The following is a 26807-nucleotide window of genomic DNA, read 5'->3' as shown; positions in this document are numbered from 1 at the left end:
TATCACATCTGATCACACAATGGGCTTCGAACCGCCTACACTGTGACTACTTACTTTGACTCGTTGCCTTTCTCTGCTCAGTGCCAGGTCATCTGCTGTTGCTGAACCTGCGTCATTGTTAGCTCTGGACTTGGCTGGTCGTCCGTACTCCCTGTCAGTCTCATTCTTTCTTCTCCCTGGTAAACTTAAGAGACCATCCAAACTGTATCTTAACTCACAGCAACTTGTTTCCATCCACCCCTCCTTCACCGTTAAACATAGTTTCAATCTTAAAAGGTTTTCTTTCTTTGTTTTTAAATCCCCCTGTGGCCCCATCTCCAGCCCTGAAACCTCTTGGTCACCTACACTCCTTTGATATTTTCCTCTTTCATGTCCCAAATTTTAATCATTCTGCAATGAATGGTTATGTCTTAACCTGTCAAAGCACCAGTCTCTGGAATTCCATCCCTGTACTTTTACGAATCTTCTTAAAATCCATCTTTTTAACCAAATTTTGTGTCACCTACTCTGGTGACTCCTTACTTGACATCACATTTTGTCTGGTAAACTCCTTCCAATCACCCTGGGGTGTTTTGCTACTTGACTACATGTTATCGCCAAGGTGTGAGTAGGGACTTAACTGGAGAGGAAAAGCACTGTAAGTAAGGATCCCTGCAGTCTCTTTCATCACATAAATGAAAAAGGTACTTTGACGAAATTCTAACACTGCTGCGCAGGTGGACAAACACATATCTGGAATCATAAAGCAGTGGAAAAGGTCATTCAATCCCTCAAGCCTGTAACTCGGGAACAGAAGGCCATTTGGCCCATTCTTCAACTGCTATCTCCTTGATGGAAGCATCCAATCAGTTCCTCTGCTCGTTCCCCAAAGCCTTTTTTGAATTTTTTTGCCAATTCCCTTCTGAAAGTTGAATCTGCTTTCACCCACCTTTGTATGCAGTGCATTCCACATTGTCACAACTCTGTGTAAATCTTCTGCTCTCAAAGCTCTCCAAACCTTGGGGTTTTATGCTAAGGTCTACCAACCCTGTTGTCACTGGGGTGGTGAATTCAGGAGAATCTCTTTTCCCCAAAAAGTGTTGAGAATATGGAATGGTTGAAGTGAATATTATTGTTAACCCTAACCCTTGTGGGGAAAGGCAGGAGGAGGAACATAAATGTTGACATAGACAGGTTGGGCAGAAGGTTGTTGCTTATTGCTTGAGGAAATTAAAGACGTGGGAAGAAATTATGCTTATAAAGGGCATTGGTGAAACCACAGCTGAAGTACAGTACTGGTCTTCTTATTAAAGGAAGGATGCAAATGGATTGGAAGCAGTTTACAGGACTAGTACCTGGAATGGGCGGGTTGTCTACTGAGAAAAGGTTGGACAAACTAGGCTTGTATCCATTGGAGTTGAAAAGAATAAAAGGGGACTATTTGAAGTCCTTGCCCATCTTGACAAAGTGAATGTGGAGTGGCTGCTACTTCATGTGGAAGAATCTAGAACTGAGGGCCACGTTTAAAGATAAGGGGTCACCCAGTCAAGACAGAGATGATGTAAAACTTTCTCTCACGGAAGGTTGTGAGTCCTTGGAACTCTGTTCCAAAGGTGGTGAAAACAGTGTCTATGGATATTTTTTAAGGCAGAGGAAGATAGGATCTTGACAATCAAGGGGGTGAACGTTACTGTGGGTGGAGTTGGGTTTACAGTCAGGACCACCATCATGTTAATAAATGGTGAAGCAGGTTTGAGGGTTGCCTGGCCTACTTTTTGTTTCTGTGTGCCATGTATTACAGTTTCATCACCTTACATGTAATAACATATGAAATGACATGAAAAATGATGTTAGATTCCACCCACTGTAATCTTATTAGGCAAACACATCGTTGTATAAATTGCACCTCCCACTTTGCAGACCCTTCCATTCATACCTAGACTTGTACACTGATTTTGACAGTAAATTTCCACCTGTAAAGTCAATCATTGGGAAAATGCTTTGGTGGGTACTTTTTCGCTAATTTTCCCGTTCACTTTCCTTCTATCATTTCCCATTGTTTCTGTCTTCCTCCATTTTCAACCCAATAGATTTCATTTCTTTTCACTTCTCTATTTCTTTTTTCATCCACTGGTCAGGTCTTACAAGCAGGGGAGAGAAATCGCTGCTTTAGTATTCTGGTGCTGACTAAGCCGATTTCTTCCACAGCACTCAATTCTATTACTGCCATGCCAATGTAAAATTATGGAAATTTATTGTAATGAGTGTTATTAATATTCACATTTCAATACGACACTCCACCCAGCAGAGGTAGATGGTATCATATTTTTGGTGACAAGGTAACTTGGGTATATGCAGGCATAAGATTACAAGGAAGGTGTGGACCCTTGTCTTTAAAGGTGCACTGATTCCAGTAATTGTTGGCTTGCAGACTCGCACAGGGGAACAAGAGCACTTAATGCCATGATGCTAGGTTATGGTTGATCAGGTCCCCAACTCCCCTCATTGGAGTTTGCTCCATATCCCTAGTGGTCCATCGAACATCAATCTCCACGTGTTTCATTGGTTAACCATGGTAATTCACTTCAGAGGTATTTTGTTGGCTGTAACATGCTGAAGATGTGAAAAGCCAGGCTCAAGTACAAGCTCCTTCCTTTATGTAAGGAATGGTCACTCGACTGAGATACCAGAGGTCCATCATTACCCGTTAAACTGTCATCGGCAGACAGTATTTTCAAAGGAAGGTCACTCAAAAATAGCCCCTTAAATCTAATGCTGACTGAGGCAATTTTCTCCACAGCATTCAAATCTAATTCTGCTGTGCCAGCATAAAATTATGGAAATTTATTGTAATGAGCATCATTAATATTCACTTATTAACGTGACACTGCAGCCTACAAAGGCAGAGGCAGTCATATTTGTGGTGGCAAGGTATCTTGACCCAGCGCAGACACAGAATTTTAACTGTACAAGCAGGCCGGCATTGGGACAGCCTGGGATGATGTAAGATGCTATAGGAATGCAAGTGTTCCCATGTTTGTGCAGGGGTTAAGCTGGCAAGACGCCCTTCCTCAACACAATGGCAGAGTTTCTTTAGCCTAGATCCAACTCCTTGGATTGCAATCATAAGCAATAGGAGCCAATGAGGTGGATCTGATAGGCAGTCCAGAGAATAAAAGACTCATACACATTACATGGGCCCTGCGCTCAATCAAGATTAGATTCCCTCATGCAGTGATAATGGGAAAGTAGTTTCACTTAAAAGGGTTTTTTGTCTCCCTGATTGTATTGTGGAGATAGGCTAATGGCAGCACAAATGTACTTTTTACTGTCCTCAGGAGAATTCCCAGCTTCCTGGTCCTTTTCCTCAAGTCCAGCGAGATCACCCCCGACGTATGCTGCCCTCAGGACGGCTGTGGTGGGGAAGAAATGGTCACCCACCTCTTTGCAGACTGTGGATTTGCTACGAGGTTGTGGAGACGGATGCAAGGGTCCGTGTCCCGGGTCATCCCCAGCAGCTGCATAACAGAGGATGCTCTGATCTACGGGCTGTTCCCGGGACACACACCGAGACAGACATCAAGTGCTGCTGGAAGGTCATCAGCTTGATGAAAGATGCCCTTTGGTCTGCCCGAAACTTGTTGGTCTTCCAGCTCAGCGAGATGTCCATCAGGGAATGCTGCTGACTGGCACAGTCCAGGCTGCAGGAGTACGTGGTGAGGGACTCACTGAAGCTCAGTGCAGACAATTCTAAGGCTCTGTGGGGAAGGACCTCAGTATAGCCTCCTTCCGCTACCGCACATGGAGGGGCAGAGTTGGGTGAGGAAGCCCCTCAAACAATAAAAGGGTGCCAGCGATCGTGGTTCAATTCCCGCTGCTGTCTGTAAGGAGTTTGTACGTTCTCCCTGTGTCTGCGTGGGTTTCCTCCAGGTGCTCCGGTTTCCTCCCACATTCCAAAGATGTACGGGTTAGTAGGTTAACATGGGTGTAATTGGGCGGTGCAGGCTCATTGGGCTGGAAGGACCTGTTACCGTGCTGTAGAAATAAAGTTTTAAGGTTTTTAAAAAAAAGTGGTAATGGTGCTTTGGTTTTGAAACAAATAAGTTAACACTACTGAATGTAATGACCGTGAATGTAGAAGTTTTGCACTGTTTCTTCTTTTGTATATAAGATGAGATATCTTTATAAGTTGCGTGTACATCGAAACACGCAGTGAAGTACATGTTTGCGTAGAGTGTCCTGGGGGCAGCCCACAAGTGTCGCCACGCTTCCGGCGCCAACAACTTCCTAACCCGCACGTCTTTTGGAACGTGGGTGGAAACCAGAGCACCCGGAGGAAACCCACGCAGTCACGGGGAGAACACACAAACTCCTTAGAGACAGCGGCCGGAATTGAACCCGGCTCCCTGGTGCTGTAATAGCGTTACGCTAACTGCTACACTACCGTGCCTGCCCACATATTTTTTTATTTGAATAAAGTTTATTTCTGAAATTAAAAGAAGTCCAGGCCTTTGGGAAGGGTTCCTCTGGTTATATGTATGTGTCTGAAACAAAAAGAATGATCGTCGAGTTTTCCTTCTGCCCCTCAAGCATCATTCCCCTTCCTTGCCTAAGTCACTGTGATGGTGATTGACAGTGCTTTATTTGACTGCAAGTAACCACTCTGTTTGCCTGTGTAGGCCACTGGGGTGATCAGGAGGGGTTGGTGTTTTGGACTGCAAACTGCCCTGCACCCCCAATCCCACATTAAGAACTGTTGCCTCCCAACCCTGGCTGAGGTCAGCTTGGTTAACCTGGGTTGTTGGGATTTCAACATGTTGACATCAAGGGGTCTTAACAATAATGCAGAAGGCACAGCCCACTGTACGACTCTGTCCAACCACCTCAGTGAAAGACTTTGCTTGTGTTTGCTGCTCTCCCCCTACCCTCACTTACCTGATGCCTGAATGTAGCCCCTGATCTGGACCCATCTGCCACCAGAGGTTGTTTGGCAGTGGGTTAAGCCTGACCCCAGCTTACCTGGGAGTTTTGTGAATATCTCAGGTTCACCACCCTGATCTCCCATACGTAGGAAGGTAGCACTTCATCATGGGAGGGGTGCAGCGTCAGAATGCAGTGGGGATAATAGCAGTAAGTGTATCCAAGATTTGCACCTTCTCGGAAGTGATCTGGATTGTTAGTCTGGCCCTCCCGCAAAAGCGAGGAACACCAATGTCGTTTTTTATTTGGGCCCAAGCCAGCTAACTGGTTGTGATGAAAACAGAAAATGCTGGAGATACTCAGTGGGTCAAGCGGCATCTGTGGAGAGAGAAACCTAGTTAACATCCCAAGAGAATGACCATGCAGCATACTTCTGATGAAATGTCATCGACTTGAAACGTTAACTCTGCTCTGCTCTCCACAGATGCTGCTTGACCTGCTGAGTATTTTCAGTATTTTCTGTTTTTTATTTCAGATTTTGCTGTATCTATAGTTTTTTTTTTGTTTTTCCGTTAATGTGATATATTGCTTCCCTAATGCCAATGTCAAGGACATCACGGAGCAGCTATAGGGCATTTGGGTTTATGGGATTGATGGGAATATTCTCAGAGTTGGCTTAGATTCAATGGGCCAAATTCCCTCCTTCTATGTCATAAGAGAATGCTGACACCAGCTTTTAAAGCTATTGGTTCCAGACTCACTCTCCTCAGTCTTCATCATAAATAAGCAAATGGCAATTAAGTGATAAATACTTTCCAAAGCCCCCTTAACCCTCTCTGTATAGGACCTTTTGAATCTGCCTGAGAGGACAGAGGGGCCTTGGTTTAACATCTCATCTGAAAGACAGCATGTTGGACTCTGCAGCATCCCCACAGCATTGCATGGGGAATGTCAGTCTTGACTTTGTGTTCCGGTCTCTGGAACAATCTCCCCTCTCAAACGGAAGAATGCTAATCACCAAAGCAGGGCACCTCTTGTCGCCGAACCCCACAGCTTCTGGCATCAGTGGATGGTTTAGCTGGAATTCCCAAGGCCAGGCTAACAGCAAGAAGTAATTGAAAGGCAGTGTTGCTAAAGCAGAAGAAGGTGGCTGTGTTTATTTGTTGGACTTCTGGTGTTGGCCCAGGGATGAGAAACCTCAGGATTTTATCTAAGTCAATAACACTCCAGTGAACATCAGTCCACTCATTGTGAACAGTCACCATTAAAGAAGGTCCTTTAATGGTTTACAACACAGTCGGACGCAGAATCCATTACTGAGTACATTGAGAATGATGCTCGTAATAAAGCTGTGATTCAATTCGTATGCTAATCTCTTTCCTATAACCATGGTAAATTTAACTTGCATGCAAAAATAATGCACCTTGCATGACGGCGGTTTTAAAGGATAATCAGATGTTATAACAAGCTTTATTCTCAAGGAAAGGGAAGGGCTAAATTTCTGAAAGGTTTCGATGGGGGCTTTTACCACTTTTGGGGAACTAATTATATGACAGTTGATTAATAAATCCAGCAAGGATTTCAGGGGGAGCATCTTTACTGAAACAGTGGAGAGGGTGTGAAACTCACAGACACAAGGAGTGGATGAGGTGAATAGTTATGTTGCTGGGTAAAGGCAGGAGGAAGGAACGGACTGGCAAGTTGATAGGCTGAGGTGTGTGAAAGTGGGAGGTGCCCTGGTGGAACATTAACACTCGGGCTAGTTGGGCCAAATGGCCTCTGGTGAACATGCGCTGTAAAACACACCTTTCATTCTCGCCATGTGCACCTTTGTGATAGTATCCTACTCTGATAATCACCAGCCCATTCCCAATCTAGATCCTATTTAAAGACTAGTTGTCTCCATTTCCACCCCTTCTGATCTCACCCCATGAAATGCCCTCTTGCTGGAGAACAATGCCCCCTGTTCACCGCTCACTGCCAGGAAGGAAATGTTGCTTTCAACCTTGGATTTATCTGGTTTCAGATGTAGAGCAGTGTTGCAAATAACTTTCATGACTTGAAAGGGGCATAGACAGGGTGAATGCACATGAGGAAGTGAAGGGTTAAGAATTGCAACCATACCTATAACTGGTAAACAAAATATATATATGCATTTATATTTCTCTAGCGAGGACTAGCAAGTTGCTGACCCACTAGTTAGGTTGGAATGTTAAGTATGTTAACTGTCTTTGTTTCGGGTAACGGACCATTCCGATATGTCAGACGGTGGCGATACAGGGTGTAATTAACATCGAGGTGAAGGCTCGGTCTGAACAATGAAGGGTGATACCTGCCTTTGAATGCCTTGATCATAACTCAATTATACTAAGACAAGAGGTGCGATAGCTGTCTCGGGATCTCTATAGCTTGACCGAAACTCGCGGCGCTGTTTGCATGGGATGTGCGTGACAATTCCTGTATAAATGTCTGTCTGCCCTTTGTACGGGGAGAACTCGGGAAGTGACTCTTAGTGAGTGCTGAAGAGAATTCTCCTAGCTGTGCACTGCTAATAAAGGTATTTGTTCGAATCAACCTTGTGGCACTGTGTTACTTACAGCGGACAGAAGGGGAAAATTAATTTCGGGACGACACACAGAGTCTTTTTCCCAGGGTTGGGGAATCAAGAACTATAGGGCATAGGTTTATGGTGAGAGGGGAGAGATTTAATAGGAAACTGAGGGGGATCTCTTTCACCCAGAGCGTGGTGCATATATGGAATGAGCTGTCAGAGGAAGTGGTTGAGGTAAGTACGTTAACATTTAAAAGACACTTTCACTGGTACTTGGATAGGAAAGATTTAGAGGGATATGGGCCAAATGCAGGTAAATGGGACTAGGTTAGATGGGCATCTTGGTTGGCGCAGACCAGTTGGGCCGAAGGGCCTGTCTCCATGCTGTATGACTCTATGACGTCTGGGCCCCACTTGCTCCATTGTCTTGCCTTTCTGTTTTGACCTTGTGCGTGACAAGGTGATGCTTGAGAGAGAGGTTACAGTGGTTTGGCTGATTCCCCAACACCCCCCCCCCCCGTGATATTTTGCCTAATGTCTCCACGTGATTTCTCACCCAATGTCCCTCTGGTGATCTCTAGTTCAGTGTCCCTCAGTAACCTTTCACCCAGGGCCTCCGGTACCCTCCCCCCTAGGCCTGTGTCCCTCCCCCTGTGGTCTCTTTGTCCGTTCCCCCGCCCTGGTGACCTCTGGCCCAGTAGTTCCACCCCACCTTCCCTTCCTGACCTGTGGACCTGTGTCACCCGACCTTCCCAGAGTGACTTGGTGTCATTGCCTTTTCCAGTGACTTCAGTATCACCCTTCCACTTTCACCTCCCTGTGACACCCCTCTGGACTTTTGCCCACATTTGCTCAGTAGGTGCCCACCCAGTCACTCTCCATTCCTCAATTTCAAAACAGTACAACGTTCATCTTGAACCCTGAAGATGTATTTCAGTTGGCCTGATATTGTGGAACCATCTGGGCCAGTTTAACAGGCAACAGCTCAACAATTCCTTTGTCTGTTGGGAACAGACCTGACTGAGTCAGTTGGAAGGAGGGCTGAGGAACTGTGCTGTGCTCCTTCTAAAGCTCTCCCTCCTCTCCAACAGGCACTGTGGAAGTCAAGAGCTGTGGAAGGCTTCCAACTGAGCTGAAACGTATTATTTCACACACTTATCCTATTACTAAGTTGTACCGCAGCTTAGTGAAGCCTTAATGATGCATTACTGGTCTTGGCAGGTTTTAACTCAGGCACTGGGGAACTTGTTCATTGATTCACGTTGTAATTTGGCCAGTTTCACTGACCCTCCACCACCTCCTCTTCTGGGTCCATTTCCAGATAGATTTTAACAACTGCCTTAAATGGAAAAGAGAGGGGAAGGAAGGTGTTGTCATGGAGTCACAGAGTCATTGACAGACATGGCACAGAAACAAACCTTCCATCCCACCAAATCTGGAATTTAATTCAGACAAGTTGTGAAGTAATGCATTTTAGGACATCAAATACTGGCAGGACATATACAGTAAAGGGATCTTGGGAGTATTGATGTAGACAGGTACTTTGAATGTACAAAGACTTCCCTGAAAATGGCGACACATCGGTGGATAGGGTAGTAAAGAAGGCATTCGGAATGCTTGTCTTCACAGGCCAAGGCATTGAATGTAAGAGTTGGGACATTATATTGCAGCTGTGCAAAGCATTGGTTAGGCTGCACTTGGAGTATCGTATACACTTCTGGTCGCCACACTACAAGAAGGATGTGGTAGCACAGAAAGAGTGCAGAAGAGATTCACCTTGATGTTGCCTGGAGGGGAGAACTTCAATTACACATGGAGAGCAAATAGGCTGTGTTTGTTCTCACCGGACGTAGGAGACTCAGGGGTGACCTTATAGAAGTTTATAAGATTATGAGGAGCATAGACAGGGTAAATAGTCACAGTCTTTTTCCCAGGGTAGGGGAGTCTAAAAGGACATAGTTTTAAAGTAAGAGGGGAGAAATTTAAAGGGTTGAATTTATAACCTGAGTGGCAAGTTTTTCACATGGGGGTGTTGGTTATCTGGAACAAGCTGCCAGAGGAGGTGGAACAGGCAGATGCAGTTTAAGAACCATTTGCACAGAAATTTCAATAGAAAAAGAGGGGAGGGACACAGGCCTGATGCAGGAAAATGGGAGCCATGTAGATTGGCACCATGGTCGGCATGGATGAGTTGGGCTGAAGGGCCATTTCTGTGCTCTATGATTTGACAATTCTATGATTCCAAATGTTCATACTTTTTCTCTCTATAACGTTAATCCTACCCTAATCCACATTTTTTTATTCTCCCCACATTCCCATAAATGCATCTTAGGTTTTACTGCTTATCTACACATTAGGGGCAATGTACAGTGGCCAATTAACCTACCAACCCACATGTCTTTGGGATGTGGGAGGAAACCAGAACACCTGCAAGAAACCCACATGGTCACAGGTGTGATGGATATTCACTTTCCAGGCCCCAAAAAGGCTTATTGCTAACCTCAGCTTTTTAGCACAGCAGCATGACCTGTCCAAAGATCAAGAAGTGGTTGCTCATTAAGCTAAAATCCCTTCTGCAAAAACAGCAGAAATTGTCCAAGGCTCAAGATGTTTGTTGTTTGCTAAATTAAACATCTAACCAATATTCCCTGCTCAGTCTTTTCACATAAACAAGGGAACAATGGGATCCACCTTTACTTAATTAAACACTCCAGTCACCTGGCCTGAAAATGTGGTTGAAAAAACCTCACACGCCAATGATGTCAACTAAGTGACAAAACAGTATAAATGTTAGAAATCAGTCAGGGTGGGGGGAAATGACAGAGATGAAGGGGTTACAGAAAGAAGACCTGGAATTTATTCCTCAGCCTTTGGTTTTTGCGACGGACATCTTGTTTGTCTGCATCTTGTTGGTATGACTTTTTAGCTTGTAAGAATTGTACTTGTGTTTGGAAATCCTTTGTAAGTTACAAGTCGTTGTTAAGAGTTACTTATCAGAATTAAACGTGTCTCACTTAAAATAATATAAACTGTGTTTAAACTGCTTTGTTAGCTGGAAGTGTCTTCTCCTTGGTTGGGAGGAGGGACCCACTGCTCGAAATAGTGATTACTGACAGCTAGACCTTCCCGTAGAGACTAAAGTAGTGAAGTAAACTGGTCCTGAAGTGTAGGTTGATACTGTATAATCTCCCTATAGTGAGGGTACTTGTAGATACTTGTGGCAGATAGAACTTAAGTTGTTTAAAGCTCTGAGATGGTACATTCAATATCATCACACAGGGAGAATACGCAAACTTCACACAGACAGCACCTGAGGTCAGCATCAAACCTGGTCACTGGAGCTGTGAGGCAGCAGCTCTACCAGCTGTGCCACTGTGGCACCCATAGCTTGTGGTTTTGAGAGGAGAATTCCAGAGCTTAGGGCTGAAGGATGGTGGATTGATTAAAATCAAGGATATGTGAAAGGTCAGAATGTGAGGAGCCCAGATCCATGGTGAGATTGTGAGGCTGGAGGAGTTAACAAAGGTAGGCGTGGGTGAGACCATGGAGGGATTAGAAAACAAGGATAAAAATTGTAAAGTAAGACACAACGCTGGAGGAACTCAGCGGGTCAGGCAGCATCCATGGAGGGAAATGGACAGTTGGCATTATGGTCCGAGGCCCTTCATCTGAACGTCGACTGTCCATTTTCCTCCATGGATGCTTCCTGACCCGTTGAGTTCCTCCAGCGTTTTGTGTGTTACTCCAGATTCCAGCATCTGCAGTCTCTTGTGTCTCTAAAAATTGTGAAGTTCTCATACAAGGAATCAATTGGCTTGTGTGAGTTGATACCACAGAACTGATCCAACTAAGGGTGTGTGGCAGACACTGTGCAATGCAACTACATCCTCCCCACCCACTTGGCTTTCTAGTAAGGAGTTTGTACATTCTCCCCTTGTCTGCATGGGTTTCCTCCAGGTGCACTGGTTTCCTCCCGCATTCCAAAGACATACAGGTTAGGAAGTTGTGGGCATGCTATGTTTGTGCCAGAAGCATGGCGACACCTGTGGGTTGCCCCCAGAACACTCTACACAAAAGGTGCATTTCACTGTGTGTGTTTCAGTGTACATGTGACTACTGAGGATATCTTATCTTAATCTTGGGTGGAGGGTGGTTGACAGGATGGATGCCGTGAGGATATTCTCTTCTGAGGGAATCTAGAACTAGGGGACATGGTGAGGAGATGAGGAGAAGTTTCCTCACTAAGGGTTGTGAATATTTTGAATTCTCTGCCCCTCTGACAGACAGATTTTGGATCTGTAGGGGAATCCAGGTTATGGGGATCAGGCAGCAAAGTTGTGTTGAGGCCAAGATCAGATCAGCTGTGCTCTTATTGAATGGCAGAGTCAGCTTGAGGGTCGTTTGTACCTGCTCTTGCTCCTATTTCTTATGGTTTTGTTTTGTGCCTGGGACATATGTAAATTGACCCAATACCCCAACTCTTCCTACATCCCCTCCAGCTCCATCATGTTCTGAGTGTCAGAAACGACATGTGATTTTTACTGCGGTTAATTTATTACGTAAAATGTTCTCCTCTCACTGACCCAACACCGCATCCAGACCAACACCTCAACATTACAATCCTTATCCGTGTCTTCCAATCCCACCATGGTGTCATCCCTCCCCATCTCTGTTACATCCTCTGGCCTTGCAACCTTCCCAAAGTTCTGATTTCCACCCACTTTTCCTGCCTCCCTCTTCCTTTTCCTTCCACAGCTTCCCTTAAAACCTGTTTGATGATGTTCTGGGTCAGTTTCTTGACATCATGTTTTGGTTGATAAAGCTCCTGTGAATAACCTTGGGATAGTTTACCACATTAAAGACATTATATTGTTGCTGTACATGAGAAGATCTCTTTCTTTGGCCTAAGCAGTTCTATTTTTCTAACAAGATTTGGAGGTGGATGGACTGTAACAATTCTCCAGGACCATGAATCCAGCCTAATTGTTCCCCTGCCTATAACCCAGGATCTGAAAGCAGTTGTAGTTCCTCAGACCTGAGGTTAGTGTGGACTCTGATGGTTTCCATGGCTACCCTTCCCTTGATCTCACATAACCCTCTATTTTTTTTCAGGTGCACGAGGAAGGACAAGTGCAAGCGCTCTACTGAACTCCGGAGATTCACCTCTGACATCAAGCAGTGTGTCCGTCTCAGCGTGAGCCCCAGTAACATTTCCGTCTCTCAGTACAACGTTGTGGTGAGTGCCTCCAGCCCCACACCCAGCTCTGCTGTGCAACAAGAAAAAACAAGCAGACACTTTAATATTCTTTGTCTCCTGACAAAAAAAATGTTAGAAGGGGTATGGAATTTATTGTTGCATTAAAGAAAGAAATGGGCCCACACAATAGGATGGATGCTTCAGTATGATTATAGTGCATTCTCACCAGGGTACTGCCTGGTTTAAGAAAAAGCAAATAGAAAACCTGTGTTGATACACTTTTCAAAACCTCAGCACACAATGAAGTACTTCTGAAGTGCATTTGCTGTCGTAGTGTGGGAAACATGGCACAGGAGCTTCCATAACCAGCAACATACCAGATAAGCAGAGGTGGCAGCAGATGACCAGAATACATGGGTCATCTTCCCTGAGTGCGATTCCAGGTTGTTACGAGACCTTTCTCAGGGAGTTGTGGCAGCAAAGTGGGAACCCTGCTCCTCCTCTTCATTTTCTTCCTCCAACAACTCCACCTTTCTCCCTCTGTCTCCATTCCCTCCATACTCCACTGCCATCCCCACTCTTGCATTGTCTATTCACCGCTCCGCCACCATCCCCTTCTTTATCACCGGCCCTTCTCCTCTGTAATCTCCCCCATCACCACCCCCTCCCACCTTGTCACCTGAACTCTCCTCCTTCATCACTACCCCCTCCTGCCAAATCATTTCTCCCCCCTTCTCCTCCTCCATCAACCTTTTCTTCAAACACCTCTCCCTTTCCCCCTCTGTCAGCTCTCTCCCCCTTCCGTCACTACTGCCTTCTTCTTGATACCACCGCCTCTTCCTATCACCTCACCTCACCCATCTCCTCTGTCATCTCCCCACTTCTCATCTGTTCCCTTCCTCCATCACCTCCTCTGTCTGCCCCCCCTTCCTCCATTATCTCTCCTCCCTCCACCTCCTCAGTCACCTCTTTTCTCCTCAGCTCCTCTTCCTCCTCCTCACCCCCTGTCTTGACATCGCGCCCCCCTGTCACCTACCCCTCTTCTCCATTAGCTGCTCCTCCTTCTCAACCCCTCCCCCTCCTCCTCCTCTGTCACTTCCCCCTCCATCACCTCCCCTCCTCTACATCACTTACAGAGTCATAGAGCAATACAGCATGGAAACAGGCCCTTCAGCCCAACTCATCCATGCCGACCAAGATGCCCATCCAAGCTAGTCCCATTTGCCCACATTTGGCCTGTATCCCTCTAAACCTCTCCTATCCATGTATCTATCCAATTGTCTTTTAAATGTTATAATTGTACCTGCATCAAACACTTCCTCGGGCAGCTCGTTCCATGTACGCACCACCCTCTGCGTGAAGAAGTTGCTGCTCCTCCTCAGTCGCCTCCATTTCCCCGTCCTCCATCACCTCGCCTTCCTCCATTACCTTCCCCTCCTCTTCATCGCTTCCCCCTCTTCCTGAACCACCTCCCCCTTCTCCTCTCTTACCTCCATTCCATCTCCTCTTTCCCTCCTCTTCCATCTCCTCCTCTGTCGTCACCTCTGCCGTCTTTCACTTTCCACCAGCCACTATCACCTCCTCCTCCCAGGGAACGGGCCTTCTGATCTTCCAGGCCTGCCCACTGACCCCTGAGTCAAGCAGGAGTAATCCTCTCCCTCTCATCTGGTACCTAGAGGCCAGGCTTGTCCACAGCAATAACTCAAATCAATCTCTCCGAAACCAAACCAATTCTTCCTGCGTTTCTCTGGCATCTCTTTCAATAGCTGCACGGTAGCTTAGTAGTAACTTAGCAATAGTAGCTTAATGTATGAGGAGCATTTGATGGCTCTGGGTCTGAATTCGATGGATTTCTGAAGGATGAGGGGGGATCTCATTGAAACCTACTGAATATTGAAAGGCCTGGATAGAGTGGATGTGGAGAGCATGTTTCCATTAGTAGGAGACTCTTGGATCCGAGTGCACAGCTTCAGAATAAAGGGATGTCCCTTTAGAACTGAGATGAGGAGGAATTTCTTCAGCCAGAGGGTGATGAATCTGTGGAATTCATTGCCACAGAGGGCTGTGGAGGCCAAATCGTTGGGTGTATTTGATTGATAAATTCTTGATTGGTAAAGGGATTAAGGGTTATAGGGAGAATGGGGCAGGCATAGTAATGTAGCGGTTAGCGTAACGCTATTACAGCGCCAGCGACCTGGGTTCAATTCCGGCCGCTGTCTGTAAGGAGTTTGTACGTTTTCCCCGTGTCTGTGTGGGTTTCCTCCGGGTGCTCCGGTTTCCTCCCACATTCCAAAGACGTACTGGTTGGGAAGTTGTGGGCATGCTATGTTGGCGCCGGAAGTGTGGTGACACTTGCAGGCTGCCACCAGAACACCCTTCACAAAAAGATGTGTTTCACTGTGTACATGTGACTACTAAAGATATCTTACAAAAAAAATTAAGAATCAGCCATGATTGAATAGTGGAGCAGACTCAATGGGCCAAATGGTCTAATTCTGCTCCTATATCTTATGGTCTTATGATAACATTTAATACTCAATGTTTGGAGGCCTCAGTTCCTTCAGTTGAAAGACAGCCTGGTTTCCCATCATTTCCAATGGTACCCTTCCGACTCAATTAGACGAGTTGTGTTCAAGGTGGCCAGCTAGCTGTGTGCTTCCTCTCTGTTTGCAGTGATGTAGGTTTGGAGGGGTTGGGGGTAGTGACTAGAGAAATGGAAATTGAGAGTTTCCATTGTGCTTCTGTGTCACTCGCCGTAGCTGATATCCAGCCCAGGTAATTTCAGCAGGAAATGGAAAAAGGGACAGTGTATTATTTTAAAACATAGGTTATGAAATTACACCTTGCCAGCTTCCATTTGCTGATAAAAAGTGACAGGTTTTGTATTCCAACAGCAAATTATTTCTCAGCGCAGCCTGCCAACATCACTTGCTCTGAAATGCAATTTGGGGCCTAGGAGAAGAAGCCTCTCCAATCTGTGGTGGAAATTATAAGTGACAGGCTATTATTTTCAGGCCTTGAATTCAAGTCACATTTCCTACTTTTTTTTTAAAATTGGGACGGATAAAAGTTGTGTGTGTGTGTGTGGTGTGTGTGTGTGTGTGTGTGTGTGTGTGTGTGTGTGTGTGTGTGTGTGTGTGTGTGTGTGTGTGTGTGTGTGTGTGTGTGTGTGTGTGTAAACAAGAAAACCTTGTACCTGAGTGCAGCTCCTGAGAAAATTCACTGGACAGTCTATGGGCCAAGTTGAGAAATGCCATGCCCTGATTCTTTTGCAGGTAAGCAGGAGTTCTCGTTTGGGAGGCTCCATCAGAACAAAAGGTGTGTCTCTGTGACGGTGAGAAGATTCAGGACTATTGAAAGCTCCTGGAAGAACAAATAGTGAAGTGACTTTCATTTCCAAGATGCACTACACCATCCCTGTGGAGAGTGACCGTAGTGCATTGCTCAGTTGAGGCTTCCATTGACACTGACACCTGATGGATGAGCCGCAATGTTCGTCATGGTGTAAAATAGCCCTCGTCATCCACAAATCCCTTTGACTCAGTAGATGAGACACAGGTTAATGTCATCAGCAACGCTATAATCGTGCTGCAGTCTGATAATACCAGTGGAGGAAAAAGGGAATTAGAGCACTAGCATTTTGTGCTTGGGAAGAGGGTTCAAATCAGTTCAGATTGATGAGATAAACGTCTCCATATCCATGGTGTTAAGCTCTTTGCGTGAAGTGAGTTTGCGGAGTCTTGGTTTAGCTCTTGCATGGGACATTTGTGGCCCTGCCTTCAGCTACCAAGGTCCTTAATTCTGGAATACCCACACTATATTTCTTCACCCCCTTCCCTCCCTTAGTTTCTGTGGTGTTTCTTTATGCTGTTGCAAGCATAGGCGGTTAGACAGAAGTAACCAGTAAACAGATTATCCTTTATTGAAAACAGTAATTCTCAACTAAGCAGCGCTGTCTAGTTCAATAATGTATCCAGGTCATACCTCTCAATTGTTAAATCTACCCTCCTCACACTTGTATACACTACACGTCCCTTAAGGTGCTCCTTAAAATCTCTTTGATTTTACCTCCTTTTAAAATAAGATATCTTTATTAGTCACACGTACATCGAAACACAGTGAAATGCATCTTTTGCATAGAGTGTTCTGGGGGCAGCCCGCAAGTGTCGCCACACTTCCGGCGCCAACATAGCATGCCCGCAACTTCCTAACCCGTACATCTTTAGAATGTGGGAGTAAACCAGAGCACCCGGAGGAAACCCATGCAGACACGGGGAGAACGTACAAAATCCTTATAGACAGCAGCCGGAATTGAACCCAGGTCACTGGCGCTGTAAAGCGTTATGCTAACCGCTACACTACTGTAGGCTTAGTGTCATATTTTGTGTGATAATGTTCCTAATGGTGTTTAACTTTCTCAGGTGCACAATAGAAATAAATGTTATTATTATTTAGACAGCTCAAAACTACCCTAATCTTCCCATAATGGTTTATCTGAGAGAGAGATTGAGGGTGGGCACGGTTGGTGCTGTGAGGATGGGGCTCAGAGTTAATGGTGACCAGAGTAGTGGGAGATCTTGCTCTGTTTCTGGCTTTGCTGTGGGCAGAGTATTGCTCATACCCCCATCGCTGGCCTGATTCAGTAGGGCCAGAAGCTAATCCAAGAGGGAAAAAGGGTTAAAAGTGAGATCGCCACCTTCGCTGTCAAAGGAAGGGCTGCAGTGTCCACAGTAACCAGAATTGTCACATCTATGCCAAAAACCTTTTTGCTGTGTCAGAACTGTCTCCAAGAGGTGAGGCTGTCACTTTAAACCAGTGGCTTGAAGCTAAGGCATTTCCATGGTTACTCAGGAGCCTGCTGCCAGACAGAACAGAAGGAGCCTTTTGCTTTTGTCCCTGTATCAACAGGAGATGCTGAGACTCTCGCTGTTCTTAGTGCAGCTGCACAGAGGTTTAACTCATCTTCCTATTTCACAGTCCGGTTACAGTACAGATACTCCGGCTTAGTGAGTAGCACTTTTGCCCCTGGGGTGGAGGGTTGTGTGTACAGCACCCACACCAGAGAGATGAAGGCACAATAATCCAGCTTGACAGTGCCTGTGGAACTCTGATGGAGCCTGCAGTGCCGAATGTGCCAGCATTCACTTGGAGACACTAAACCAAGGCACTGGCTTTCAGGTGGATGTAACTATCCCTTGGGAATTCTTCCTGGTGTCTGGCCATGCAGTCATGTACAATTATCCAATTATTTGGAAATCCTGATGGTTTGGTGTCTGGCTCACCATGTGATGTAAAATATGCTCCCTTCCAACACTGGAGCCCTGGTTCCTGCAGTCACTTCCTACTCACCGAGGCCCCGTTCCTGCACTCCCTTCCCACTCACTGGGCCCCGTTCCTGCGCTCCCTTCCCACTCACTGGGCCCCGTTCCTGCGCTTCCTTCCCTCCCTTCCCTCTCACTGGGGCCCCGTTCCTGCGCTTCCTTCCCTCCTTCCCTCCCCTCTCACTGAGGCCCAGTTCCTGCGCTCCCTTCCCTTCCTTCCCCCTCACCGAGGCCCAGTTCCTGTACTCCCTTCCCACTCACCGTGGCCCCGTTCCTGCGCTCCCTTCCCACTCACCAAGGCCCATTTCCTGCGCTCCCTTCCCTTCCTTCCCACTCACCGAGGCCCCGTTCCTCCGCTCCCTTCCAACTCACCAAGGCCCCGTTCCTGCACTCACTTCCCACTCAGTGGCTCTGGTTCCCACACTTCCTTGAAACTCACCTGTTTCCTATGCTTTCTTTAAACTTGCTGGGTTCACTGAAACTTTTATCTTTCTACTTGTAACAGAAAGAGTGAATTGAAAGTGTGCTGGAGTATTAACATGAATAGCATCCATTTGTCTGGAAAATCTGCTAGTTCGGAACGCCAAAGGCTAGATGAATAGAGTTTAACTATACAGTGAAAGTATTACCTGGGAATTTTCCCGTTTGCTACCCCTGGCCATGGCTGTGTGCAAAGGCAATTCCCGTAATACTAGATGAAAAACACGATGATGCTGGAGGAGGCCAGGCAGCATCCGTGGAGAAAAGCAGGCGGTCAACGTTTTGGGTCAGGATGCAATCCCTTTTTCTCAATTTCTCTGCCTCCACTGCATCTGCTGCTATGATGAGGCTTTCCACTCCAGGACATCTGAGTTGTCCATCTTCTTGTCTAACCGGGCATCCCCCCCCTACTGTGGTCGGGAGAGCTCACACCTGTATCTCTGCCATTTCCCCCACCTCTGCTCTCACCCCCGCCCCTCCCAGACCCAACAGGGATAGGGTCCCCCTTGTCCTCACATTTCAACCTACCAGCCTAACGTATCCAACACATCATTCTCCGCCACTTCCGCCACCTCCAATGGGACCCCGCTACCAACATATCTTCCTCTCTCCCACCCTTTTCTGCCATCTGTTGTCCTTTGTTTCTCTTTCCCAGGATACTACAGGGACTAACTTCAGAAGCACTTCATTAGCTTCCATGTGGTTTGAGATGCTACATTGTATTTAGGGTTAAAGTTCAGAGGCTGGTTGAGGGAGGTGACATATGGTCAACCGCTTTTCAGCCTGTAGTATTGATGTTGTCTTTTCTTCAAATAAAGTACACCTTGTCACATTCTGTGGGTTCTTGGCAAGTCATATTATAAGATTATTTCTGAGCTATTAACAAGGCTGCAATGTGGTTGTCCTCCACTTGGACAACAGCTCCTAACTTGGAAATGCTTGAGGCTCTCAATGTTGTGATGAGGTGTTGCCACATCTCTGTGTGACCACGGCATTGTCTGTACTCCCATTGTGAAGCCAACATAGATTACAAATGCAAGTCTCTCTTTACCTTCACACTCATTAATTTCCTTCACAGAATGGAGAAGGTCAAAGCTCCATTACTCAGTTTCTGTGGGATGATGTGATGCCAGGCCAAACCCAGTTTACTTGGGACCCTGAATCAGCTGGGGTCAGTGATTGTCCATTCTTACCAGTGACCTTTATTGGGAAGCTTGTGGGTGTAGGAAACGTCAGCCCCCACCCCTAGTCCTTCCCACAAAGCTAAATGTGGTTCTAATATTCAGTGGTTGGGACCATCCACGAGTTATGTGACTATTAATTGGAATGGGACATTTGAATCTCCCCCAGTCTCAGTCACTGTCACTGAGAAGGAGAGGAATAAAGGAAATGGGTTATAGTCTGACAAAGATGTTTATAAAAAAATGGAGACATAAGAAATTCTGCAGATGCTGGAATCTGGAGCAATACACAAAAAGTGCTGGAGGAACTCAGCAGGTCAGGCAGGAACCATGGAGAGAAATAAACAGTTGATGTTTTGGGCTGAGACCCTTCATCAGGACTGGAAAGGAAGAGGGCAGCAGTCAGAATAAGAAGGTGTGGAAGGGGGAGGAGCACACGCAGGCACGGGATAGGTGAGTTCAGGTGATAGGCGAGACCAGGTGAGGGGGGGAGGAAGTGGGTGGGGGAGGGAGAGAAGATGTAATAAGCTGAGAGGTAGAAGCAAAGGGCTGAAGAAGAAGGAATCTGGTAGGAGAGGGCAGTGGACCATGGAATAAAGGATGGGGGAAGGGAGGAGAGGAGATGGGCAGGTCATCAATGCAGGGGAAGGGAGCCACAGGAATACGGGAAGACAAAGGAGTTGGGGGGAAGATAAAGAAGGGGTGGGGTTACAAAGTTAGAGAAATCGATGTTAAGGCCATCAGGTTGGAGATTAAAAAATGCTTTTTTTGCAGAGTTAAGTTCCTCTGATAGAATAAGAACTTAAATTGAACCTGCTCCATCATTCAGCAAGGTTATGGCTGGGTTTTGAAATCGTTCACATTCTCACCCAGTCTCCCTATCCCAGGATTCACTTGATCTCTAAATCTGGCCATCCCAGCCTTGACTGATACTCCCTGGATGAACGTCCATACTTTGGAGAAGAAAGTACCACTGGCCTCACTGAAACTAACAAAATTCTTGCAGGGGTCAACAGGGATGGATGCAGGGAAGACGTTTCACTTGACTTGACAAGGGGTCACAGTCTCAGGATAAGGGATTGGCTATTTAGGGATGAGGTGAGGAGGAACTACTTCACTCAGGAGTTGGTGCTTTCTCTACCCAGGCAGGCTGTTGAGACCTATTCGAAACAGAAATCAATAGGTTTTGGGATCTTCAGGGAATTAAGTGATGTAGAGATGGTGTAGGAAAATGGTGCTGAGGTAGAAGATTAGCACTGATCATGATAAATGACAGAGCAAGCTCAAAGGGCCGACTCCTGATCTTAATTCTTATGTTCTTATTCACAGCTTTCCAAGTAATTTTTTCTCCTCCCAGACCTGAATGGCCAACCCCTTGTAGTCATATCATGATGTACTGTAAGGGAGGGATTGTGGCAGAAGGAAGTGCTGAGTGAAATGAGGCATTGTTGAATATGTGCTGGTCCCCCTCCATTGCACATTGGAGTCTACTCTGACCGGACCCAACCTCTGATGTTGTTTGTTCCCTTTCTCAGCTGGTGCTGGAGGCTCACAATGTTCCTGAGCTCTCTGCGGGAGTCAACTGCACGTTTGAAGACTTTGCAGAGATGGACGGACTGGTGATGGGGAATATCATCAAGTGCATTTCTCCGGCAGAGAGGGAGGTGCCTCGAATCCTGACAGATGAAGGTAAGAGGCAGAATGGTGAGTGCGCACTCTCCAGTTAGACAATAGAGGGGGAAACTCTTGAGTTTTCTGCTGGAATGAAATTCATGGTGGTGCCTCTGTTACTCTTCATGGTAGAGGCTCCTCCAACAAGTGAGTGGTGTTGATGGAGGCAACCACGGTGATGGGACTGCTGCCAAACAACTTTTTCCTCACCTCAGATGTGAGTTGTTATGTTAAAAATTGGATGCAACTAATTATTGAGCTTTTCAGATGGATGCCTTTCAACCTGTTGTTCCTGTGCCACGTCTTGGAATAATGCTCAGTTATTCACGTAGCCCTGTTCCTTACCCAGAGACCTGATATTTTTCCCCTTTTCCTCAAACTTATTTTCCATGTTGCACAGCCTCGGAATAAAGAGACGTTCCTTTAGAACTGAGATGAGGAGGAATTTCTTCATCCAGAGGGTGGTGAATCTGTGGAATTTGTTGCCACGGAGGGCTGTGGAGGCCAAGTCTTTGGGTGTATTTAAGGCAGAGATTGACAGGTTCTTGACTGGTAAAGGGAGTTAAGGGTTACAGGGAGAAGGCTAGAGAATGGGGTTGAAAAAAAAGTCAGCCATGATTGAATGGCGGAATAGACTTGATGGGCTGAATGGCCTAATTCTGCTCCTGTGTCATGGTCTTAAATGCTGTACCTTGCTCTTCTACATTCCTGTGCCCATGTTGATGTTTGAAGCTGCCATAGTAATAATACGCTATTGGAAGGATTGCAGCATGAATAAGTAAAAGAAAATGTAATCACATGACAGTTTATAGAGGAAATTAATATTATAAATGTGGGTAGAGGAATGTACCATGGAAATGCAAAAGGAGGGATAAATGTTTACTGAACTTAAAATGGGCAAAATTGTTCTCCTTAGAATGAAGGAGATCTTAAAGAGGTTTATAAAGTCAAAAGGGGCATGGTATTGGTTTATTATTGTAACTTGTACTGAGGTACAGTGAAAAACTTCTCTTGCATACCGATTGTACAGGTCAATTCATTACACAGTGCAGTTACATTGGGTTAGTACAGAGTGCATTGATCTAGTACAGGTAAAAACAATAATAGTACAGAGTAAAGTGTCACAGCTACAGAGAAAGTGCAGTGATAAGGTAGATGGTTATAATCTTTTTCCCATGGTAAGGAATAAAACTAGAGGGTGTTGGTTTAAGGTGAGAGGGGAAAGATTTAAGGGGACCTGAGAGGTAAGTTTTTCTCACAAAGGGTGGTAGGTAAAGGAAATGAGCTACTAAGAGAAGTGGTAGAGGCGGCTACAATTACAACACTTAGAAGATATTTGGACAGGTTCATGGATCGGAAAGGTTCAGAGGGATATGGGCCAAATGCAGGCAAATAGGACTAGCTCAGGAAGACACTTTGGTCGGCATGGACAAGTTGGGTTGAAAGGCCCTGTTTCCATGCTGTGTAATTCTATGATTCTCTGTGTGTGCACACCCTGGTACAACTTGCCCCCTAATCCAACCAAACATGACTTTGAGTTCACAGGTACAGATCCTGACACCTACCCCCACAGCATCACTCCATGTGCTCCGAGGAATTTATTTGATCTGTTGCTAAGGACATGGAACATCTGGAACAACATACACCTCCTAAAATTTTACAAGCTCACCTTTATTTCATGCTCCTTTTTTGACTCTTGGCTAGCTCATTAGATGTATTTAAAATGGAGGTAGATAACTTTTTAAAAGATCAGGGGATTGAGGGCAAGGGGGTCTGGTTTAGGGAAGGAGTTGAAGCCTGGGGTAGATCAGCCATGATCATATGGAATGGTGGGGCAGTTGAGGGACCAGGTGGCCGACTCCACTCCGATTTTCTTGTGTTTACAAAGGAGGGAAATCACCCTTTCTAAAATAAAATACGCTGCCTACTTCTTGTCGCTTGTATTTTCTATTCTTGAGTAATACAGCACAGAAACAGGCCCTTCAGCCCAACTCATCTATGCTGACCATGGTGTCCATTAAGCTCGATCCATTTGCCCACGTTTGGCTCATACTTCTCTAATCCCCTCCTATCCATGTACCTATCCAAATGTCTTTCAAATGTTGTTATTGTATCTGCCTCAATCACTTTCTCTGTCAGCTCATTTGATGCAAGACCTGACACCTGTTTCTTCTCAGGCATAGGATAAAGGCAAGTTGCAGACTCTTACTTCAATTCTTGTTGTCAGGTATCATGCCCTTCTAGCTCTTAACTTTCACTGACAGACCATCATGATTTGAAAGGTTTGTGGAAAATATAGCTGTAAACTGAAATGTCTTACAAGCAAATTGTACTCAAATGAATTGTGCCCATTAAGGTAAGTGGAAAGGAAATTGCTACCTGGAGGTGCATTGCTTGTTAGAATGGCTAGATGTTCAGAGGAGTAGCTCGTGCTTAACCTTACAGGAAAATCAATTGCTCCTGGAATTTAGGTTTGTCAGTTCAGCTGACTTCTGCACTGATCAATAAGTTGCACACTTTACAAAGGGATTAGTTTTGTTGCGTGTATCTCTGTTGGACTCTCTCCAAGCAGCCCTGAAGGATGGTGGATGAGGGGAGGAGGTGTTGGTGGGAGGCCATTTGGTGCCCATTTCCCCAGCCTCTACTTTTAGGCTATTGAGGGGTTCAGGAAAATAACTGCTACAATATACCTAGATATTTTCTAGTTGAATTTTCCATGGTTATCTGTCCCATATTAAACTTTTAAGAAATTACATTCAAAAGTTTATATTGCGTGTGTTCATATCTGTATATGTTGAGTTGGTTGTGAAAGACTGATTGTTACATGAAGGCCATTACCAACTTAAGCATAGTGTCGGCTGGTTGAGGTCTCTCTGGGTGAACTGTTTGTAGAAACTTCCAGGATTCATCCACTGAAGCTTCTAGTGCTCAAGAAATCCAGTTTACTTTTTTGAAACCTCTTCAGAGGTCTGAAAGTGGTTGCAGCAGAAGCTCAGCATGATGAGTCAACGTTAATGTTGAGCTTATTGTTATATGCACAAGTACTTGTATGCACAGGTGCAATGAAAAACTTACTTGCAGCAGCACAGGCACAGAGCATCAGATAAGCAGCATTCACAAGAAAAACAAATTAAATATAAATTGTACACAATTTTTATAAGAAAGAACACAATTAGAACAAAAAAAACAAAGTCCATTTTAGTGCAAAGCAATCAAAGTGGTCATAGTGTTGCTAAACTGCAGTGATTTGGGTTTTGCTGGTTGGTTCAAGAACTGAAGGGAAGTAGCTGTTCTTGAACCTGGTGGTGTGGGATTTGAGGCTCCTGTATCTTCTGCCTGATGGCAGCTGTGAGAAGACAGCATGGCCCGGATGGTGGGGATCTTTGATGATGGATGTTGCCTTCATGAGACAGCGCCTCCTGTAGATACTACCAATGGTAGGGAGGGATGTGCCCATGATGTATTGGGCAGAGTCCACTACTCTCTGCAGCTCCCTACGTTCCTACGCATTTGAATTGCCGTACCAGACCATGATGCAGCCAGTCACCCTGAGTAATTCACCCTGAGGGCTCTGACCAGTTTTTTTGAGGTTGTGTGTGACCTAGCATATATAAAAAAAATCAGCTGAAACAGAAAATACTGGACACACTCAGCGTGTCAGGCAGCATCTTAGGAAACATGAACTCTGTACCTCTCTCCGTAGCTGCTGCAAGATCTGCTGGTGTTTCCTGAATTTTCTGTTTCTGATTCAGATTTGCGGCATCTGCATTTTTTTGATAAGCGTAAGAGATCAGCAATTTGATTTGCAAGTAAAATTCCACCATCGCTCGTGGGGGCTCCTGTGGTTCGGAGGATGCTGCCCCAGTGGAACAGAGAAGGAACTCTATCCCAGCTATCCTACTCCTTGTCTTGCATCGGCTGAAACCAGATTAATTCAAACTGATGCAGTTTCTCAATGCCATTTACCAAGTCAGCACCTTTAATGGGAAAAATAATATTAATTTTCAGGCATTCCTCTCTGTCAATATTTTAATTACATTTTAAATTATCTGACTGGTTAGATTCTCAGACTAGCTGATGTGTTCTGAATGCCAGCCAGGATTACATTAAAAATACAGAGGCACGCAAATAAATATTAAAGTAATTAAATAGAAAATGTGTGTAGCGGTGGATAGACATACTAAATGGGGAAATGTCTTGGTGTCAATAAAATTGCATTTTCAACAAATTTATGATTAAATTAGACTTAAAGAAAGCTGTCTAGCTTTTCATTGGAAAATCAATGTTGAATGATCTCTGGATGAATATGCTCAATTTAAACCAGGAATTTCCAAGCTCTAGTGTTTTTCATTCACGCTGTGGCTCAGAGTTAACGCTTTTTGCTCTGAGTCAAAAGGTCATGGGTTTGAGTCCCCTTCCTCTCACATTGACATAAAAGATCCCAAAGCTTTGTTCAAAATTACCAATAGTGACAACATTATTGCCAGGTAGAGTGGAGATCGTTGGTTAACTCTTATGTTTAACCAATTTGATGACACTACTATAAATGGTTGAGATTGAGTTCATGCCAATAATTTATACCTATATATTTATCCTCACTGCTGCAGTTTTTGGAGAAATTATCCTGCTTTTACCGGGAGACGTTGCAGCAATCTCTGATTCCTCTGCTCTTTAAATAGACTGAGTAAATTAACGGTGTTTGCAGTATTGTCCAATAGACATTGGTGGTAGATCATGTACACCCCCATGCCTCAAATTCTTTGGCTGACACATCGTTACCAATTAAAACTGACATGAAGTGGTTCAAGGGGCAGGGGAGTTATCTTCAGTCTTCTGGCTAATGTTTATCCCTCAGTAGATGCCACTAGAAGGGGTCATCTGGTCAACTCTTCGTTAGACTGGCAGAGGACAATGTGGCCTCCATTTTTAGTGCAAATGTTCTGATCTTACAGCAACAAACAATCTTCTGGAGGAGCTCAGTGGGTCGAGCAGCATCTGTGGGGGGGGGAGAGGAATTGTCGATGTTTTTGTTTGAAACCCTGCAGCTGTGGTCCTTTAGTGGGCTCAGAGTTTCTTTCATTACCCAGATCTTGAGAATCAAAGTTGTTTCTTTTCATGAGAAGACAAATAAAATTCTAGCATCTTTATGGATCCTTATCAGCACCAAAACATACTACCATAAATACGAAGAGCAGTGACTATTGTGGTTAACACAGAAACCATTTTGTACACAGCAAGATCCCATGATATGAAAAGAGAGATTTGCTTCTACACAGTGTCTTTCCCAATCTTAGGACTTGCCAAGCCATTTACAGGTAATGAGGTATTTAGATTTGTAATCCCTATTGTAATGTACAAAGCACAGCAGTCAATTTATATACAGCAAGACCCCACATTATATCAAGGACTAGATATTTTCTTTTTGTGATGCTGATCAGCCAGGATACTGAGGACAACTCCACAGCTATACTCAGACTAGGTCTTTGTTTATCTCTTGTCTAAATGGT

The 26807-nt window shown here is 45.2% G+C and overlaps 1 protein-coding gene across 4 annotated transcripts in view; it reads left to right on the top strand.

Annotated features, from left to right (window-relative positions):
• The window catches only part of plxna4 (plexin A4), a 532456-nt gene that overhangs the window by 339717 nt on the left and 165932 nt on the right, over window positions 1–26807 (top strand). For all 4 annotated transcript variants that reach the window (XM_052033450.1, XM_052033449.1, XM_052033451.1 and 1 more), the window contains exons 6-7: window positions 12563–12686; window positions 21165–21318. In XM_052033450.1, the coding sequence (XP_051889410.1) occupies window positions 12563–12686; window positions 21165–21318 (278 nt within the window). The remainder of the gene's footprint in view (window positions 1–12562; window positions 12687–21164; window positions 21319–26807) is intronic.

The sequence above is a fragment of the Pristis pectinata genome, chromosome 19 (assembly GCF_009764475.1).
Source record: "Pristis pectinata isolate sPriPec2 chromosome 19, sPriPec2.1.pri, whole genome shotgun sequence".
Lineage (NCBI taxonomy): Eukaryota > Metazoa > Chordata > Chondrichthyes > Rhinopristiformes > Pristidae > Pristis > Pristis pectinata.
The sequence above is the reverse complement of the archived record's forward strand: the minus strand, read 5'-3'. Positions and strand labels throughout refer to the sequence as shown.